General features: G+C 43.6%; 1 protein-coding gene across 1 annotated transcript; it reads left to right on the forward strand.

Moving 5' to 3' along the window:
* The first annotated feature begins 14,317 nt into the window (after nucleotides 1-14,317).
* On the forward strand, nucleotides 14,318-17,062 carry LOC139268226 (transcription factor HES-5-like). The gene is made up of 3 exons (XM_070886276.1): nucleotides 14,318-14,448; nucleotides 14,558-14,735; nucleotides 14,831-17,062. The coding sequence occupies exons 1-3, from the start codon at nucleotides 14,371-14,373 to the stop codon at nucleotides 15,091-15,093; spliced, it is 519 nt and encodes a 172-aa protein (XP_070742377.1). The 5' UTR covers nucleotides 14,318-14,370; the 3' UTR covers nucleotides 15,094-17,062.
* The last annotated feature ends 4,923 nt before the right edge of the window (nucleotides 17,063-21,985 follow it).

Below are 21,985 nucleotides of genomic sequence, written 5' to 3' on the forward strand. Positions count from 1 at the left end.
TTTCATTCACCAGGACATCGGGTAAGCCGTGAGTGGCAAACGTGGCCCGCAGTCTTTCAGTAGTGGCAGCAGACGTGCTAGCCGACATTATCTCACATTCAACCCAAGAACGGGCCTGCATAGTCGACGTGTACCCTAGACCACGGTTTGGAGGGCCAAGACCATAAACTTAGCGGCGCCTCCCTGGGCACATTGATTAACTGCGAGCATGTATTACATCTGTGAACGCAGGACTCTAAGTCCGCATCGATACCGGGCCAATACACGTGGGATCTGGCTATCGCTTTCATCATTACGATGCCTGGGTGGGTACTGTGGAGGTAATTGGTGAAGGTGTCTCTGCCCTTTTTGGGGACCACCACTCAATTGCCCCACAGAAGGCAGTCTGCTTGTATAGACATTTCATCTTTGCGCCGCTGGAATGGCTTTATCTCTTCCTGCAATTCCACTGGGACACTGGACCAGCTCCCGTGAAGCACACAGCTTTTGACTAGAGATAATAAGGGGACCTGGCTTGTCCAGGTTTTGATCTGCCGGGTAGTGATAGGTGATTGCTCACTCTCAAAATCTTCCATAACCATGGCTAGATCTGTGGGCTGTGCCATTTCCACCCCCGTGGTGGGCAATGGCAGCCTACTGAGAGCATCGGCGCAGTTTTTGGTGCCTGGCCTGTGGCGGATGGCGTAGTTGTATGCGGAAAACTTGAGCGCCCATCTCTGGATGCAAGCCGGTGCATTGCATTTATCCCTTTACTCTCGGAAAACAGGGATATGAGTGGCTTATGGTCAGTTTCCAATTCGAATTTTAGCCCAAACAGGTACTGATGCATTTTCTTTACCCCATCGACACACGCTAATGCTTCTTTTTCAATCATGCTGTAGGCTCTCTCAGCCTTAGACAGATTCCTGCAATGCATAGGCAACCAGTTGCAGTTTACCGAAATCATTAGCTTGTTGCAATACACACCCGACACCATATGACGATGCATCACATGCTAGTACCAAACGCTTACATGGATCATACAACACAAGCAATTTGTTTGAGCATAACAATTTTCTCGCTTCTACAAAGGCATTTTCTTGGCTTTTGCCCCAAACCCATTCGTCCCCTTTTCATAGTAAGACATGCAGTGGTTCTAACAGTGTGCTAAGGCCTGGTAAGAAGTTACCAAAGTAGTTCAGGAGTCCCAGAAATGACCGCAGCTCTATCACGTTCTGTGGCCTCGGTGCATTCTCGATTGCCTCGGTCTTCGCGTTGGTGGGCCTGATGCCGTGCACTGCAATCCTCCTTCCCAAGAACTCCACTTCAGGTGCCAGGAAAATGCACTTCGAACATTTTAACCTGAGCCCCATGTGGTTGAGTCGACTAAGAACCTCCTCCAGGTGCTGCAGATGCTCGACTGTGTTCCGAGCTGTAACCAAGATGTCGTCCTGGAAGACCACGGTGTGCGGGACTGACTTCAGTAAGCTTTCCATGTTTCTCTGGAATATCGCTGCCGCTGATCAGATTCCAAAGAAAACCTGTTATAAACAAAAAGACTTTTGAGCTTGTTGATGCAGGTGAGGGCCTTTGATGATTCCTCCAGTTCCTGCATCATGTCGGCTGAAGTCAGATCCAGCTTCGTGAAGGTCTTTCCTCCCGCCAGCGTTGCAAAAAGGGAGAAACGATTGATAGAATCTGTGGCGATTACAAAGTAACTGACGGTGCCATCTCCCTTGAGGACTGGGATGATAGGATTGGCCCACTTGTTGAACTCAATTGGTGAAATGATGCCCTCTCTTTGCAGCCGGTCTAGCTCGATCTCTACCCTTTCTCTCATCATGTACGGTACTGTTCTCACCTTGTGATGGATGGGTTGCGCCCCCCAAATTAGGTGGATCTGCACTTTTGCTCCTTGGAATTTCCTGATGCCTGATTCGAACAGTGAAGGAAATTTGTTTAAGACCTGGGCACACGAAGTGTCGTCAGCAGGCGATAGCGCTCGGACATCGTCCCAGTTCCAGTGTATCTTTCCCAGCCAGCTCCTGCTGAGCAGCGTGGGACCATCACCCGGTACCACCCAGAGTGATAGCTTGTGCACCACTCCATTGTAGGAGACCTTTATGGTAGCACGGCCAATTACAGGAATCAGTTCTTTCGTGTAAGTTCTTAGTTTCATGCCAACTGGAGTTAAGACTGGCCTTGAGGCCTTGATGAACCACAATCTTTTGAAAGTCCTTTTGCCCATGATGGACTGGCTCACGCCCGTGTCCAGCTCCATTGACACTGGGTGTCCATTTAGTTCAACATTCAGCATTATTGGGGTCAATTTGTGGTGAATGTGTGCACCGCATGTACCTCTGCCTCCTCGATCTGAGGCTCTGGTTTGTCATGATCCACTGTGGGTCTGTCTCCTCTGCAACATGGTGGTTTGCAGGTTTAACAGGATTTGCAGCTCACCTGCACACTCATTAGAGATGTCCCATTGTTCCACAGTCCTTGCAAATGTACCCTTTGAATTGGCATGAATGGAAACGATGATCACCCCCGCATTGCGTGGCCTTGCATTCATCACCATTGATGGTGGACTCTGAGATATCTGCAGACGTGCAGCTGCAGGTATATGTGTCCTGCCCTGTACATTATGATTTGAAAACAACATCGCTTTGTTCACAGTACTTGTAGCAGCACTTGTGTGCTGAGAGATCTGCTTCGTATTGTCACTGGTGGCAATGAATGCCTGGGCTATCGCTATGGTTGAGGTCTCTACAGTCAAAAGTTTGTGAAGTATGATTTCATGGCCAATGCCAAGTACGAAAAAATCTCTGAGCATGTGCTCTAAATGTCCTTTAAATTCACAATGTCCTGCAAGGTGTCTTAGCTCGGCGACATAACTCACCACTTCCTGGCCTTCAGACCTTTTGTAGGTGTAGAACCGATACCTCGCCATCAGAACGCTTTCCTTCGGGTTCAAATGCTCTCGGACCAGTGTGCTCAAACCATCATGCAATTTCTCCATGGGTTTCGTTGGAGTGAGTAGATTCTTCATGAGGCCATACGTTAGTGCCCCACAGATGGTGAGGAGGATCGCTCTTCATTTGGCAGCACTCTTCCCCATCTAGCTCGTTGGCCACGAAGTATTGGTCGAGTCGCTCCACAAAAGTTTCACAATCATCTCCCTCTGAGAATTTCTCCAGAATGCCCAATGTTCTCTGCATCTTTGGGTTCGCCATCTGTATCTCATCACCAGTTGTTCTGTATGGAGAGAGTCAAACTGAACATTGTGAGCTTAAAGTAAAGTGTGACCTTAGTTTTTTATTGCAGGTCTCCAGAGTGCCTCTCCAACCTATGAAGCCTCCTTAAATACCTGTGCTCCCAAGGGATTATGGGACCCCTTGGGACTCCAGGGGATGAGCCCTCTGGTGGCTGTACAGAGTAACTACAAGTTTACATATAACACAAAGCACCTAGTCTCTATTTTTGAAAATGGACGTTACCGCGAGCGATATGAAATGGGCGGTCGCGTTAAATTTTTTTGACCTTCTGCCCTAAAGTGTGGCTGTCTTTAGTGACTATCATCAGATGTGAGGTCTTTCCCTTTTACTGGGAATATTTCACTCAAAGCCTGCAGTCACGGTGTACGTCTTTAGGTAAAGAATGATAATTTTCATAATAATCATGATTACATCTGTCAGTTATGTCCAGTGTGCCAGTACAGCCTTCGGCTGCCTGAGGAAAAGAGTGTTTGAAGAAAAAGCCCTCAAAACTGCCACCAAGCTCATGGTCTACAGGGCTATAGTAATACCTGCCCTCCTATATGGCTCAGAGACATGGACCATGTACAGTAGACACCTCAAGTTTCTGGAGAAATATCACCAATGATGTCTCCGCAAGATCCTACAAATCCCCTGGGACAACAGGCGCACCAACATCAGCGTCCTCATTCAGACTAACATCCCCAGCATTGAAGCACTGACCACACTTGATCAGCTCCGCTGGGCAGGCCACATAGTCCGCATGCCAGACATGAGACTCCCAAAGCAAGTGCTCTACTTGGAGCTCCCTCATGGAAAACAAGCCAAAGATGTGTAGTAGAAATGCTACAAGGACACCCTCAAAGCCTCCCTGATAAAGTGCAACATCCCCACTGACACCTGGGAGTCCCTGGCCCAAGACCATCCTAAGTTCGTGAAGTGCATCCGAGAAGACGCTGAGCACCTCGAGTCTCAACGGCGAGAGCATGCAGAAATCAAGCGCAGACAGCGGAAAGAGCGTGCGGCATACCAGTCCCACCTACCCCTTCCCTCAATGACAAACTGTCCCACCTGTGACAGAGTCTGTGGCTCTCATATTGGACTGTTCAGCCACCAAATAACTCACTTCAGAAGTGGAAGCAAGTCTTTCTCGATTCCAAGGGACTGCCTATGATGATGATGAAGGGGAATCAGTCTCTGTGAAAGTACCTAGCAATGATATCACACAATGATCTCATGCTATGTTGTCCTGTCACCTTTTAAAGACAAAACTATCGACGGTGAGGTCCATTTAGAGGTGAACGGGTGGGGGGCCCACCAGTCCTCAGTGACATCACTGACATGGAGAAGCGGGTGCTCGCACTCGTGGGGAAACACCCCTGGGCAGTCACGGACGCATCTGCAGACCCTGAAGTGATGCCACGTGAGTAAAGCTTACACCATTGCATGACGTGAAGTCAATGGATGCTACTCATATTCAAACAATCATACATGATAGATGATTTCTAAAATTGTCATAGAAATAATGATAGCCTAATGAAAATCATTGCAATGCAAATGTGTTGATGGTCATGAAATGTGATGTTTGCGATGATTTTGAGAGCTGTGGTGCTTTTGTTGTGCATATGCTGTGTGTAGCGCTGGGATCACCTTGTGACCCTAGCACTCCCTTCTCCTCTAATAATCTCATTTGTGTTTTGCAGCTCAGCCAGCAGCACGGCCCCAGGTAAGACCAGAGGCCAGAAGGTGGGGGCGCGGGGCCCGACTCTTCAGACGATCCAACATCTGGTGCTGAGGAGCTCCGATTTTCGCCCGTCAATCTGCTGGGTCTGTTCTCCATGGATGAGAGCGCGGACTTCGAGGAACCTACCTGCATCGCCACGCTCCAGAAGCCATTCCACCCCAAGGCCATCTAGTGGTCCTCCGGTCATTCCCGCCTCCACTCTGGACATACCGGCCCCAAGCACTTTGCCACCAGGTACCCCATTTGTCCCGAGGATGGTGCCGACCCTGCAGAGGTCTCATGGACGGAGAGATGGTACAGTTGTCCAGGAGGACTGTAGACATTGGTGATCAGCTCATCGAAGCATTGGGGCATATCCCGACAGCTGGCCACCATGACCGAGTACATTCCGCGGATGGCGGAGGACCTGGATGCGATAGCCAGGAACACTGCTGGCAGAGGCCTCGCAGTGATCCCCGAGCATGGCACTCCACCCCTAGGTTCCGCACCACCACTGTGAATGACAGATGAGAGCAAGGACCAAGATCCTGCTTCTGCATCAGAGAATGTTGCACCCTCGGCACCCGCCGCTCCCGTACCCATGCAATGACCGCATCTGCCTTCATCCCCGCAATGAAGCACCACCTGAGGAGCTCCTTGGCCAGGTGCCGTGGAGCAAGGAGGGGAAGGGCTAGAGGTGGGGAGGGGGGAAGGAAAGTGAGGTGCATGACTGCGGATGGCTGTGTTATATCTCCGTCTGTGTGTATGTAATTTGTTGTAACGTATGGGGGCTGGGAACCACGCTCCTGTTTTGCCTTTGTATTCTGTGTTGCTGGACATGTTGAACATTTGATTGATGTCAATGGTGGAAAAAGTCAGGTGTGGGTGGGGATTGGATGTTATTGCCTGTGATACTTTTGATTTCACACCAATGTTGGTTTAAAATTTTTGTTATTGAACATAACCTTGTTGCGCATTGTCACAGATAGCTGCACCATTACACACTGGTGATTCCTTAACACGAAAGGGTTAAATACAACTTCAGATCAATCAACGTAAACTTTAACTGACACCGAGGTGATAGGCACCATTGATGTCTGAGCTGCACACACACAGCAGTGTGTCAGCGTTGTCACTCACATCAACACTCTTTCAGGCAAATCGTTCCACTTTTTCCAGGCGTTTTTTTGGGCGAGCGATATTGTGGGCGTTATGTGTGCAAGGTGGTGAAAGTGACGGTGGGCGATCTCCTGGGCATTAATTTCGCCAAATGTGTTCTTTATGGCAAAAAAAGTGGGTGGGCAGTATTAATGAATCTCGGCATTAATTCCGGGCGGAAAGTAACGCTGGGCGATATTATGGGTGTTGATTTCGCCCATTCTGATGATTCCGCTCCAGGAAAGTGGGCGGGCGGTAATATTTTTTCCCAGTGTTAAGCACATGAGGAAAGTAATGCTCGGCGATAAGTTTCCTAAAAATGACCATCAATTTCCATTTTGTGCCAAAATGGGCGATATATGGGCGTTATGTCATTTCAACAGTAAAATGGCCGTTAAGTGAACATTAAGCATGCAAAAAAAGTGAAGGTTCTAGCCCTAGAAGTTCAAAGGAAGTTGTGAAGATTCTTGGAAGCAAATCTTCTAAAGTTGAAATGTGCTGTGTGCAAATTGGAAGGTAAGGACAAGTTGTGTTTAATTGAACAGAAATAAACTACAACGTGTGTCACAACTTTTAGTTAACAGTTTAAATATCTGAGCACAAACCTGTAATACTGAGAAATAATGTACATAAGGTAGTTAAGCTGGCATGAGTATAAAGTAACCGAAGAATGATGACAATGATCATGGATAATGACTTGCTGCAGGTCTCCCCAGAGCTGAAGCCCAAGCATCCCTAAGGCAGGCATAATTGGCAACACGACAGCAGCCGAACTACTAGAAAGGATTAGGCTTGAATTTGTGGTCGGAGGCTTCCCATGGGTGGATGCCTCCGAACTGCAATAAAACTATGAATATAACTGATGGTCCTCGATCCACGGAGACTCGAGCTCCTGGGGCCTCTACGCGTAGGCCATTATTTTCACAACATAGAGGAATACCCTGAATACTGAGATATAGCTGTGATATATTAAATTCTGTGTGTAAGCATGGACTTGCTAAGCTGTACTGTGATATTCAAAAATTGAATATTACTCTGTTACATTCATATTGTGTAAAACCAGCCAATACAGAGATATCGCAATACTTTACCCCTCCCTAGCTAACAGGGTTCTGCCTGCTTAGATAAAGCATGGGAATACAGTGACCTAATATTCTGTATTGTTCAATTATGGGTTTGCCTCTTGGAATTGCAGATTGTTGCTGAAGAATTCTCATGGGCCAATAACACAAAGTAGATCAGAGGTCAAGTCACTCACAATCAGTACAAAAAAATTTATTTGATAAAAGTTTAGTTTTACTGAATAAAGGCTACTGAAACCATATTGGAACATAGGATTGTAAAGGACTGGAAAAGATCACATGCTCCATTTCAAAGTTCAAAAATATTATACTTTGCTTCTGCCCTCAATGACCTGTTTTGACAAAATATTTTCATACGTCCTCTTGAATTTACTAACACCATCTACCATTATTGTATGCATGTCTGTATAAATCAGTGTGTCTTTATGTATATGTGAATCAATATGTTTGAGCATATCCATATATGTAATTTAAGTCTGTGTCAGGGATTGTTTTTCTCTGTGGGGAATCAGTTTATGTAATTATATCTGTAGGTGATCACATGTGAGAATATTTGTGCATGTATTTACATGTACAAGTGTAAGTTTCTGTATACTTTTGTGTAGTAGTATGTGCAGGCATGTTTGTGTAAGTGTGGGGTGTATGTGAGAAATTGTGTATTTGCAAAGGCATATATGCATGCATCTATGTGTGTATAAGAGTATATGGCACAACATGAGATAGTGTGTGCATGTGTGTGCTTGAACATAAGAACATAAGAATTAGGAACAGGAGTAGTCCATCTAACCCCTCGAGCCTGCTCCGCCATTCAACAAGATCATGGCTGATCTGGCCGTGGACTCAGTTCCACTTACCCGCCCGCTCCCCATAACCCTTAATTCCCTTATTGGTTAAAAATCTATCTATCTGTGACTTGAATACATTCAATGAGCTAGCCTCAACTGCTTCCTTGGGCAGAGAATTCCACAGATTCACAACCCTCTGGGAGAAGAAATTCCTTCTCAACTCGGTTTTAAATTGGCTCCCCCGTATTTTGAGGCTGTGACCCCTAGTTCTAGTCTCCCCGACCAGTGGAAACAACCGCTCTGCCTCTATCTTGTCTATCCCTTTCATTATTTTAAATGTTTCTATAAGATCACCCCTCATCCTTCTGAACTCCAATGAGTAAAGACCCAGTCTACTCAATCTATCATCATAAGGTAACCCTCTCATCTCTGGAATCAGTCTAGTGAATCGTCTCTGTACCCCCTCCAAAGCTAATATATCCTTCCTTAAGTAAAGTGACCAAAACTGCTCGCAGTACTCCAGGTGCGGCCTCACCAATACCCTATACAGTTGCAGCAGGACCTCCCTGCTTTTGCACTCCATCCCCCTCGCAATGAAGGCCAACATTGCATTAGCCTTGGTGTGTGCATGAATGTGTTTGTACCTTAGAATGTATGTATAAATGTCTGTGCACTGCAAAAACTGTTCATTCTATGCCAGTCGAGGGTGCACCAGTATCAGAGAATCACACAGTAATCTAATTTCATGACAGCATTTGATATCCCCGCCTACACCCCAAATTCAAGTTTGGATCAGTAATTATTTCTATTTTTGTTCATCTTATTGCATCTATAACATTTGATTTTCCTTGAGTCATGCCTGTGTGTGTGTGTGTATATCAGTGAACTTTTCCTATCAACTTTTGCTATTGTAAATTTCTATGTTCACTTCTATATCAGAAGCTGCCTATGAAATTCATTGTGCTGTAATTACACTGTCCTGCCATTGGCAAGGGAGTGTAACTACAACGTCAAAGGTTTACATGGCCAGCTTCCATTATAAATGTGGATGTAGAAATTATTACTGGAAGAAGAAAAGTAAGGCCACAATGCATGATTTTAAAATGGGGACAGAATTAAACAGCACCCCCCAGCCCAACTGTACCCCATCTACTAACCATGTCCATCTTGACTCTCTGTATACATTGCCACGGAAATCAATATTAATTGGCCTATTACATCATCATCGTCATCATAGCCAGTCCCTCGAATCGAGGATAACTTGCTTCCACGCCAAAAGGTTCACAGGTGTTTCAATGAAGGAACTAATACTCCAGGTCCCAAGCTAAATCTCGAAGGGTGGAAGATGCCTATGCGTGGATTTTTTTAACGTGTGGTGGCCATTGCACACCAGCCACCACACGGGCTTGGCAGAGCTAGGTCTTGATCCAGTGGCAAGGATTAACCAAGATGACTGGAGACCAGCTCTGCTATTGCTCACATGGTAGCACCCTTGCCTGAGTCAGAAGGTTGTGGGTTCAAGTCTCACTCCATAGACTTGGGCACGAAAATCTAGGCTGATACTCTAGTGCAATACCGAGGGAGCGCTGCAATATCAGAGGTGCTGTCTTTTAGATGAGGCATTAAACCACGGCCCTGTCTGCTCTTTCAGGTGGATGTAAAAGATCCTATGGCACTATTTTGAAGAACCGATTACATATGTTGTGTATATCTATCTGTCTGTGTGAGACTTCTCTGTATTTAATTGAGTGTATGTCAATATGTATGTGTGCTTTTGAAAATGTGTGTGAATTTATAAGCATGCCTCTGTGTGTGTGTTTAAAAGAGTGTCTCTACCAGACTATGAGAGACACAAAGGAAGTATGTATGCAATTATTTGAGAGAATGTAAGTATGTGTATATGTGTTTTGCATTGTGCATGAAAACAAATGCATATGGCTGATATACATTCTTTGCTTGTTCACTGCATATTTAACAATGTTTAAAGATGGTACCTGACTGGCTGTTCCCTGTTGAACTCCTCTTCTCTCCAACTCCATTCGTGGCCATCATCGTCATTCTCCCAGACACTTCTCTCTTGCTGTTGAGAGAGTTGCTTCCTAGTAGTGGATATATATTAAATTACTGTACAAGTTAAAATGACCTGGTCCAGAGCATATTGCCCACCCTGCTGCTCTGTCCTTCACCTGGATAATGTTTCCACAGATGGATCTCTGCTCCTATTTGATATTCTGGACTCCTCTGCTGCAAGCAACTCTGTTGGTCTACTAGGCCTGTGTTGTCCAGTGGAAATTGTTGACTAGCCACATATGTGACTACAGCCACATGCACTAGTTTTATTAAAAATGCCTTACACACACACACAATATAGGTAAACGTACTCCACATTGTATTTTTACTGAACAAACATCTACCACTATTCAGTAACCAAGAAAATAAAGCCATCACAATGTTCAAAAACACTTGCACACTCTGCTTTTCATCTTACCATTTTATCAACCAATGCATGTGCCATGTAAATATGCATAATTGGATCACTTGCCCAACAATTACTCATTTTTTATTTACTAATCAGAAATGCAATTAGCCACATGTGGCTAGTGGCTGACATATTGGACATCACTATGCTGGGTTACTTGGAACTCCTCTGCTGTCGAGACTTTGTTACTGGTCAGGAGTCTCTGCTTGCCACAAAAATATCTCAAACTTCTTTGACCTTCCTTTTTGGTGCCAGACTCTTCAACTTTCTTTCCAAGCCCAAGACATTTTTGATCTTCCTTGCAAATGTTGGACTTCTCCAATGCACCTCACACAATCTGGACTTTTCTGTGGTTCCAGGCAGAACCTGGTCTTCTACTATTTCTTCACTAACCCCACCATCCCCTGAGCCCCCTCATGGAGTCTGGACCAATCCGACCTCCTTTGAATTCTGTAAATGTTACCATCCTCCTTGCACACTCTCGACTTCACAAACTTCCCTTACCAACCCTAACACATCCCTGTGCTTGTTACCTCCATTCATCAGTCTTTCCTTTACATATTTCCTTGTTATCTCTTGTTACTCTTTGCCTCTTGTTTATGTCATCTAAGGTTTTTGCTCTCTCTGCCAAATGAACACATGGCCTCCTTCTGCTAGCCCCTTGGCATCCTCTATAACCAATCATAGCATCCAATGCTGGCTCTTCCAGCATAGCACCCCAACATGCCTCATGCATTGTCAGGGATCATCTCATCTAACATATTTCCTGGGGTTAACCTCTCTCACCTCCTTTCCATTTCCCTTTCACCTTTCCTAGAGGAGTTTGAGGATGGAAATCCATTTGGGACTTCGTCCACAAACCCATGCACTTCTGTGCCTCCCTTCCCCTCCATTAATATTATTCTAAAAACACATCTCTTGGACCATGTGTTTGATCGCTTCTCCAAACCCCCAGACAAAGGCTCACTACCCTCTCCTTTTCTCCTCTATGATGTGCCTTAGGCTATTTCTCCACATGAAGGTGCTATTTTGATATCAACATGTGACTGTAAACATTCTTTAAATCTTTACGAATCTTTATTCTGACTCATAACACAAAACCTTCAATTCTGTCCTTTACCTGGTTCTGATCAACTTATTTTTAACGCGGTTCAATTCGAAGCTGTTATATTTAAATGACAAAATGTTGCACGCGGGCACCTTGCTCATTGTGTAAGTATAACGCAGCAGTGTGAAGATGGCCTCGACTGTTCAAATGTTTCTGTGAATTATTTCAGTCTGGTGTTGCTGCGCACTCTGCACAAGATGAGGACAGGGAAGCAAGTTAATTTTGGTACGGAAGGAAGCCATTCGATAAAAGGAGAGGATATACTTTGATTCTCGGCATGCTTACAAATACAAATAAAAGTATGTCACAGCCAGCAATGGTGGTTAACAAAGATCTTAATAGAGGAGATATTTGTCACAACTCATTGCCAGCACTATTTTTCTGCTACGCTTTTGAAGTATAGTTGGCCTTGAAATTAATCTGTGCCAATATGAGATACCGATGGTTAATCTTATTTAAACGGGTAACGTGTCTGCTAAAATAGCATATCAACAAATTTCATATAAACACGCAAATAATCTCAATACTCTATATTGTAAACAACTCTGTAAAGTGTCGAAATATAGCAATTGCTGCGAAATTCATGGAGCGGCCTAAGGTTGTGGAGTTACACTGTTTATTTGGCTATTGTGCCGAGAGAAACATTTTACAACGTTTCTTTGCGACATTCAAACATCTCTCTGATTTGCAAGAATCCTTATTACCTGCAAGTACTGTACTTCCGTCCAAAATATAGAATGAAAACAAGCAAATGAATTATTCACAATACAGTAAAATACACCTTAGTAATAGCAGGCAAATATGGGAAAGCTGTCTATATTTCATGCACAGCTCGTCGTTATCTTTACTAACTGGCACTAATAATTTATTAATTATGACCAACTACACACGTCTAAGTGAAATCTTAAATGCACCAAATGGTATGGATAACCCGTTTTCCTGCCGTGTGCTTCTTACTACGTGTGACGTGCTTCTGCAAATATTTCTTTGGTTTTATGTCCTGCACATGTTACCCCTCGCTATGAACGTGCCATTGATGTGTTCTTGTTTACAGCCCACTCCTGGTGTTTGATGATGTTTGAAAGTGGATGTGAGGCGGCTGCTGCAGCCTCTTTCCCACGCGTTGGAGATTAGCAGAGGTCGAGTCTAACAGCTGCACCCGGTACAAAAGCACCGCACTTCGATGGAGTTGAAAGGCGCTGACACGCTCTGATATATGTGATTAGAGTTTCGTAAAAACGTCAGTGCTGCATTTGGTAAACATCTGGGAAATATACTGTCCACACCATCTTACATCAGGGGACGACTGCTATGCTTCTCTATATATGTAATCAATCTATTGTTAATTAACAACTCAGAATGTTTTTTTCAATATATGTTAATGGATAACGAATAGTTCTTACTGTGAATCCCAAACAAATGATGTCCAATACCTTTGAATTTCTAATGAATTGACAAAGATATTCATCAGTTTCCCACACAACAGCATGTTAGAAAACCTGAGAGTATTACAGCTTACTATTGCTTACAGTTCGTCACCTAGGCAACGGCGGTAACAGTAGAATGTTAAATATATTATTTTATGGTATAGAGTCAATACATATGTTGCTTATTTGAGACAGTGTATACCTAGTTTACTGTGCCCCGGTTTATTGTCCAACATGCTGATAAATTAAACACAAGAGAAATTATCGATGTTCGCTACTAAATCTATAATAAAAACATTGAAATAGAAGCCAGGGACGAGGAATACTCGGGGATTCACATTTTTTTCCCAGGCGTCAGTCAATTGTTGCGGAAAGTTTCCCACGTGTCGACTTGAGGGTACAAAGTGTGACAGGTCAATGGTCCAATGCAAAGCACAATACACAAGCTTTACTTCGAAACAGCTGTCCCCGCTTGTGCCTCTGCCACTTACCAAGCTTGTCTGACTCATTTTCCTCGCAAGAATGTAAATTGCTAAACATCTGGATGATAAGTCGTTGTAATGACACAGCTGTTGCTATTTCAGAAATAGGTGACTCCAGAGAGAAAATCCCGGCTTGTGCCATCATATAGCAAGGACGCGGGGATGACATACCTAAATCTGAATGGAATAAAAGTTACAAGAGAAGCATCAAATGAATAAGCAATTAAATATAATCATTTGGCGATGATATCGCGATATGTTAATAGTCAATCTATCGCCATATTTTCATGTTTAATTTATACCGCACATCTATTCTACATTGTCAGTCAGGGGAAAATGGACCTTTGCATTGTGTTTGTAAAAAAATAGTTAACGCGGTACTCCCCGTGAAGGTGCTTTTTCTTTTGCCATCTATTCTGTCCCACAATATTAATTCTGGTACATTTCACTATTTAAAGTAAGAGTGGGTATTTAAGTCTGTTTTCAAACACATTACTTAAGCTGGATATCAAAGTGGCATTTTGAGATGGAATATGATTCTGCATCAGGAAACATGAAATGAACTTTCTCAGATTCTCATAACTCGCGACGTGACTAATTGCCCCCGGGTTTGCTCTGTCACACGGACTGTCCAGATGGTCGTCAGAGATTCCCACGCAAAGCAATGTCAAAGCCCATCATTAGTTTGGCATTTACAAGGCAGCGATTGGGCTATTGTCCTTCTGAAAGCGCTCGTTGGGCAGAGAGTGTGGGAAACCTCATGAAACAACGACTCACGCTTTTTTCATGTAAATTCAGCGGTATAAATAGAGGAGGGAGTGGGTTCCCGCCTGCAGTATCGCACCAGTCGCCAATCCCTCTTTCGGCTGTTTCAGTTGTCAAGCATTTCAACCATGGCTCCTACCAATGCTGCAGGCGTTATTACCAGGGAATACTCGGAGGAAAAGTTCACAGCCAAACAGAAAAGCAAAGTAAGCGTAAAGACAAGCTTAAAAAAAAAATTGCGTTAAAATAGAGTCGTTACTTCGCAAATTCAGTGTGTACCGTCATATCACAATTCTTAATTCGTCTTATTTTCAGATAATGAAGATAACGATAGAGAAACGGCGCCGCGATCGGATAAACAGCAGCATCAACCAGCTGAAGACTTTACTGGGAAGGGAGTTTCAAACAGAAGAACCGAACATGAAACTGGAGAAAGCGGACATCCTGAAAATGACAGTGAATTACCTGAAGTATCACAACCAGCAGCTCAGAGGTAAGTCGTGTCCTCCCCGGCATGGCTTGCTTTGCATTGGCGGGGTTACAGCTCGTTTCTGGTCAATCTAACCGGCGTCTTCCTCTCTTTTGTAGCGAGCTGCCCGACCGGCAGTCCGGAGCGTGACTATAACGAAGGATACTCCCGGTGCTTGCAGGAGGCTCTGCGCTTTTTCTCTGCCCAAGAGGGCAAGAACGATATTCAGAAGAAGCTGGTGAGCCGTTTCCAAAGATCCCAACAACAGTGTCCAGCCAAGGGCCTGCCTTATTCGGTGTCTCTTCCGTACTCTGCTTCCTGTCAGACCGGCACCGAGCAGACAGCTCAACCCAACCCCGCAGCTCTGTGGAGACCGTGGTAGAGCTGAACTCCAGCGTGTGTGAGACTCTTCCTCGTTTCCAGGGTATGGTGAAGACGGTGTAGGAGAATCGTTCTCCAGTGTCAGTAATAACGATTTCCTGATAAGATTGGAACTGTACTAAGTTTTTCTTCATATTGAAGAAGGTGTATTTCCCTGAATTAGGGAGCGCGTCATTTTGCAAACACTATCCTGACTTTACGTTATCGGTAGATTAGCCAGAGTTTTTATTGCAATCATTTTCATCAACACGATTATAATTTTTAAAAGTGACTTGTGTCGGCGGAATGTTTCTTCGCTCTATTCTCGCAGATCCTGGATAGGGATCATATTTTTCTTCATGGTGAAGAGATTTGGGGTAAATTGTCCGAGGATTGGTGGGCGGGACTCTGAATAGATGCTTGCTGTCAGATTACCTATGAATCAGTGATAAGATCAGGTAGATTACTTCTTCATCTCTTTCACCATACCCCTTGCCCCCCCTTAACACTTTGATACTTTCTATGCCCCGCCCACTTCCTTGGGTGGGGGAGGAGCTGACTTTCCCGTAATCTCTCACCAGTGCCCTCTACAGGGCCCCGCCCCTCTCCGCTGGTCCAGCTGCTCAGTAACTGCTTTCCCTCTATCTTCCATGCCTTCACTGTGACCTGGTCCAGGGTGACGTCCTATCCCCGCCACTTCCCTGGTATAACCACCACCAGCACCACGTCTCATGACTGGAATCATGGCATTCCTGACTGACCTGACTGCCCAGCAACAGATCTGGCTTGACCACCTTTAGCAATACCTCCCTTTCCACAGTCCCATTCCCATATTAGACCAGGATGATTTCCTCCTCAAATACAATTTCACGGCACTGTGCTATCGCGGTTCCATTCCTACCTGTCCCAACGGATCCAGGAAATATCGACAAAGGATATCCCTTTTTGTGTCCTTCCTGCTATCTCGGACGAATTCCATGTCTCCATAATTGGTCTCTGATCTTCATTATTTACAATCTGACTTCTTCTACACGCGCAGCTTCCACGCGTAGTTAATGACACCTAATTGGGCCGCTCCACCACCAACATTCACTGATGATGTATTATCTGACTACCTGCCCAATGTTGAGTCTGAATGAGTCATAACTTTCTACAGATCAATGTGGGCAGAGCTTTCACTCGTGCCCAGGTGTCTCTGGTGTCCGCTTCGTCACCTTCCCTGGCTTCTTGCTCAGGCTGGTCCAAGTGGTCACAAACCTTTGCATTCTGTTCCATTTTAAGCTCAACCTTTGCCACCTATCTAGTCCATTAGTAAGATCGCCTTCTTACATCTCTGAAATATTCTTTGCCTTTTCATTCGCAACTTATCTAAATTCCTTTAGTACCCGCCTTTGCTCCCTATAAATGGCTCGGAGACGTTTGCTTTTCTTTATGTAAAGAGAGCTATATAAACGCAAGTTTCTGAATTGAAGATGTTGATGTTATTCAGTTAGGTGGTACAGGGTCAAAATAAATACCCTGCTTGAATGTACACTAAGACTTGTATTATATACATGTAACAGTGAATAAAAATCGATTAAAGCGATGTTAACATTGGAAGAGTGCTTACAGTTATTTGGCTAAAACTGATTTTGCAGATGTTTGTGTAATATTGCTAAATAGAACTGGCGTAAATCGTCAATATGAACCGAATAACTGCTGGTCATGGTGACATAATTATCTTTCTTCCTTCTTTACGCATTGGAACACGGTTCTATTGTAAACTGGGAATAAAAATACCGTCTAATACACTGGTAAACCTGTGCAAACCCCAGCAAGTCGCTTAAAAATATATTTTTAAATCTGTAAAATGGAAAGAGAATAGACTGAAATCAATTACTCTGCTATATTACTTGCAAATAGTGCAAAACTGGAAGGGTCGTTACAAGATCATCATGCATCGGCGTATGTATAAATGAGTAATGGAAAGTTAATTGTCGATAAACAAGAAAATACAAGACAAAAAATAAAAGTAAAATAGTTTATATATTTAGAATATTTGTACCTTAGATTATTTCGTTACTTCTAATCAATAAATATCGTTACAAAAAAAAAGTGTCCGACAATTTTATTAGTAATGCACCCCCTGTTTTTAGATGAACCACTGGATAACAATTATTGACAACATTCAATGTGTTTGGTTATTAAGACAGGAATTAAGGGTTGTTGGGACAGACACAAAGCAACAGAGAAGTTCCCTCTTACCAGTTGGTGAATGAGTCCAATTTTTTAAAACCGTGATATATTCCTAATAAATCTGTGCCTCGAACTGACGTCCCAGGTTCCACCCCTTTTTATATAGTGGCGATGTAATGAGTGTGGGTAAATAATCCAGCTTTACGTTATTTACTAGTTTATTCAATGAGAACTGAAAAACAGCGATATATTGCGTGGGAAGTAATCTATGCAATGTCAGGTAGTATGACGTGATTTGGCCCATTTAATCAGTCAGCCAATGGAACGTGATTGGATCCTTTGAAATTCTGTATAACCAAGTGATTGGGAAGATGGTTTTATATTGCGTTAGAATTCTGTACCACTGGAATATTGGAAACATGATTGCGCATAATTTGATTCCATTCTATTTAATTGGAATTATTGGGTCGTTGTACAGTATTGCCACTCTGGAAGAATGCAGTGAATATCATGAGAAGAAAAGAGTAGACAGGAAGTTGAAATTGCAAAATGCAGGAGCAGTCTGATTCTACTCGGGTTCGAGCCGGCCCTAATTTAAATAAATGCTCTGGGTCTGCGCTCGACCTCTTGAGCTCTATTTAAACGTACTTGGCATTGATTTAAATATTTAGAGCGTTTGAACACTGGCGTGTTTGACGTCAATACATTTAAGATGTAAGAACCATCTCCATATGTCTGTAAACGCAAACATAGAGCTCTCTGTTGGGCGGGAGAATCCCTGTCAGAGGCAGACAGTATGAAGGAAGTACTCCTTGGCTGAGACCAATACTGCTGTTACCAGTACACTTGGGATTGTGTACGGCAAACTGAGAACGAATTACTCTGGAGTTCACTACGGACAGGGAGAACCGCTTTGCAGATTCAAGCGCATTTTAAATTGTTCATTGCTGAGTTTAATCAACAAAAACGTCACTCTGGCCACGGCGTCATGACGTGGTAAACGGAAAGATAATATTGGCCTCTCAAACACTCAAGCATTTCAAGTTTGAATTTCTCAACTGCGGTGGGTTTCAGTTTTGAATTCGCAGTGTGACAGAGAAGCAGATCATCGATCTAACTTCGTGTTTACACTCCAGTTTTAGTCGCGAACATCCAAAATCCCAGGAGATTTTGAAGTGAATATAGCACAGGTATTAAATAGGTTACAGGACTTTAGACTAACAAATCTCCCATAGATACAACATATCCTGGGATTCCGAAGGAAATTTTCATTGCAACAACAACAACCTGTAATTATATAGCGCTTTTATTTAATATTTAATTGGAGGACATTGCTGCTCATCCAGTGCCGGCTGTTGGACACACAGTCTGACAATTTATAGACAGTGGAGGGGTCGAGAGAAGTGGTGGTGAGGTAGAGCTGGGTGTCATCAGCATGTGGAAAGTGACGCTCTGTTTTCGGATGATGACAGCATATAGATTAGAAATAGGAGGGGCCCAAAAGGAACCATACAACGCTGGTTAGGTTTTGCCCGATTGGGAGCAAACGAATGTCGTACTAATACATAAATAAGCTCACCAAATTAATCCAGGCAACTACAAGCCAATACCTTAATATGAATAACAGGTAACATCATATAACATATTGTGAAATATAGGCTGGTGGAGTAACTGCGCAACAGTGACCGAATAAGAAACAGCTAGCACGTAGTGAAAGAAAGGGATATCACGCCTGGCAAATATATTTGGTTTCTTTGGGGATGTTTTGGCTAAAGTAGATAATTTATTTGAACTTTCAGACAACGTTTGACGAAGTTCGGTAAGTAAGGCCACAACAGCAACACTTGGCTTTCAGATCGTGTCTTTAAAGTGGAAAAAGCCCCAAGATGCTTCACGGATGAGAAGCAGATGTGAAGTAGCAGTGTTAGAGTCAGGAGAGATGACTGAAAGTATGGTTGAAAAGATTGTTTTTGAGGAGGCATTGGAGACCTTTTGGAGACATAATGGGAGAATTGGGGGCTTGGTGTGCGCTGTATTTGAAAAGTACATTTCTTTCAGCTTGAGGCACACTATTGCATTGCCATATGGTGGGCAGTTTCCTAACTAAAATCTATTGATTACAGAAGACGCCAGCTCGCGATTTTTGAGGCTGAGAAAGCTGTTGCTGTGAGTCTTGCCAAAGATCTTGTGAAACCAATCAACGGAAAACCCAGATGTGTTTTGCACGCTTCTTTCGAAAGCATGGGGAGACTAAGTGGGGGCAGTCGATGAGAATTACAGGTTGGAATGACAGAAAATGCAGGGGGTGGGAGTCATTGAGTATTAACTCACCATAACCCGCAGAGGATTTGTACCGGGCAGTATTGCGAAGTAATAAAGTGAGGGATACCCTTCAGACAACTCAAAAGTGATTAAGTTGTTTTTGAGTTTTGCAATGGATATACCATTATTCTCCTCAAGATGAGAGTACGGGGCCCAGAAGAGCCGAGGGCCAGGGGCAGCACGGGCCATCCCACACTGCGATATATGTGCGCACTAGGTCCGTGCAGCAGAGCAGGTCTCCAGTCCTCCTGGTTAACCATTGCCACTGGATAAAGGCCTAGCTCTGTCAAGCCCGTGTGGTGGCTTGTATACAACGGTCAAAAAAAATCCATGCACAGGCATCTTCCACCCCTTCAATTGGAGTTCAGGACTGGAACATCGGGTCCTACATTGAAACATCTGAACCCATGTGGAAGCAAGTCATGCTCGTTGGAGGGACCGCCCATGATGATGATGACCATTATATCATTTTGGTCACCAGTAATATCAAACAATTAAACGGTAAAATAAATTTATATTTTGATGTGTGGAAATGTAATTGAATCTCTCCCAGTTTCAGGGTCAAGCATTATTTTCGCCCTTAACTTCGGGATCTCTATCCGAGCAGGCATTTGCGCACCATTTCCCCTGGTCTCTTTATGTGGTAGCGACATCGTGAAACTGCTCGAGGCTTTTTTCCCTATGATATTGTTATACGTAAGGTATTGAGAAACATTTCAACAGCCTTTACAATTTGTGATCGATATGGTCAACAGAAGAAATTGCAGAGAATGACACAGAATGTGCAGCACAGAAATAGGTTGTTCGGCCCAACTGGTCCGCCAGTGTTTCTGCTCCACACAAACCTCCTCCCACCCTCTTCATCCAACCCGATCAACAGATCCTCCTATTCCTTTTTCCTTCATGTGTTTATCTAGCTTCCCCTTTAATGCGTCTCTGATGTTCGTTTCAACTATTCATTGTGGTAGCGAGTTCAACACTTTAAGCACGTTCTGGGTAAATACGTTTTCTTGAATTCTCTATTGCATTTATTAGTGACTATCTTGTATTTATGACCCCTGGTTTTGGACTCCCCCACAAGTAAAACCTCTTCTCTAAGTCTAAACTTAAAGACCTCTATTAGGTCACTCCTCACCTCTTTTCTAGAAAAAAAGTGCCCCAAACCTGTTCAATCTTTCCTGCCCTTGAAGTGCCGTAACCTGCAGGGCTACGGACCAAGAGTTGGAAAGTGGGATTAGGTTGGATAGCTCTTTGTCGGCAGGTGGGGACACGATGGACCGAAATGGCCTCCTTCCGTGCTGTACATTTCTATGATCGGTATAACCTATCAAATTTGGCGTCATCCTTGTAAATCTTTTTTGCACCTTCTCCGGTGCTTCTGTAATATAGAGACCAGAATTATGCACAGCAGTCCAAGTGTGGTCTAACTAATGTTCTATAAAAGTTTAACATAAATTCTCTGCTTCTCAATTCGATGTCTCCATAAATAAACGCCAGTGCTTTGTTTGCCTTTTCATGGCCTTACTAACTACTGCATCCCTACTTTTGGGGATTTGTCTGTCTGTACCCCTAGATCCTTTTGCCCCAGCAATATGTGACGTTTTTCCTACCAAAATTCACCACTTCACACTTATTTATATTTAAATTATTTTGCAGAAATCGCCCTGCTGCATTTATCATGTTATCAGATAGGAACCAAATTTATTTTCTCAGTTCGCTCATTAACAAGGAAACGGATGTAGAGCTCTAACGATGTTGCTCACGGGTTTACTACTAACTAAATATCATACACTTGGGTTGTGAATTCTTGGTAAGAAATACAAGATCCTTCCTTAACATACCGCAGCCGCAGCGGGTGGTGTAAGAGTTGAATATTGGAAATATGCCACAATCAAAGATATATTGATCTTAATACCCATCCGATGCGGGAAGAAACGCTTTGATCGCCATGATTAAGGATCTTTTAAATACATTCATGAAGATTTCCTCTGTAGTCTGTAATTCTAACCACATGGTGAACAGGTTCACCTGGAACTTTTGAGGAGGTGGGGGTTCTTCTGATCGTCCATCGTAACTTAATTGGAAGAACGATAGAAAACTCGAAGTTACGGAGTGAGAGGGGAGCACCAATGGACATTCTAGCCCGTTATTTTCGATTACATCAAACAATTGTAGAAATCCGAAACAGAGGAAATATTAATGAATGTATTTTCAACATTGCAACACACAACCACCAGCGATTAATTCCTCATCCCTCAGTTGATGTGGTTTCTCCTGGGATTCAATCGAAGTTATGATGGGAAATCAGAAGATTAGCAAAGATTAAAGACACAAATGTATTCGGAATATGATATTAATCAGATCACTAAATGCAATATGAAACATTTCATTTAGGACTGATATAAATACACAGTTAA

This window comes from Pristiophorus japonicus, chromosome 8 (genome assembly GCF_044704955.1).
Source record: "Pristiophorus japonicus isolate sPriJap1 chromosome 8, sPriJap1.hap1, whole genome shotgun sequence".
Taxonomy (NCBI): domain Eukaryota; kingdom Metazoa; phylum Chordata; class Chondrichthyes; family Pristiophoridae; genus Pristiophorus; species Pristiophorus japonicus.

Bases quoted from the DNA above. Each gene is read 5' to 3' on its own strand.
- LOC139268226 (XM_070886276.1), top strand. From the start codon at position 14,371: ATGGCTCCTACCAATGCTGCAGGCGTTATTACCAGGGAATACTCGGAG. The intron at 14,449-14,557 runs GTAAGCGTAAAG...TCTTATTTTCAG, and splicing joins CAGCCAAACAGAAAAGCAAA to ATAATGAAGATAACGATAGA. The intron at 14,736-14,830 runs GTAAGTCGTGTC...TCTCTTTTGTAG, and splicing joins TCACAACCAGCAGCTCAGAG to CGAGCTGCCCGACCGGCAGT.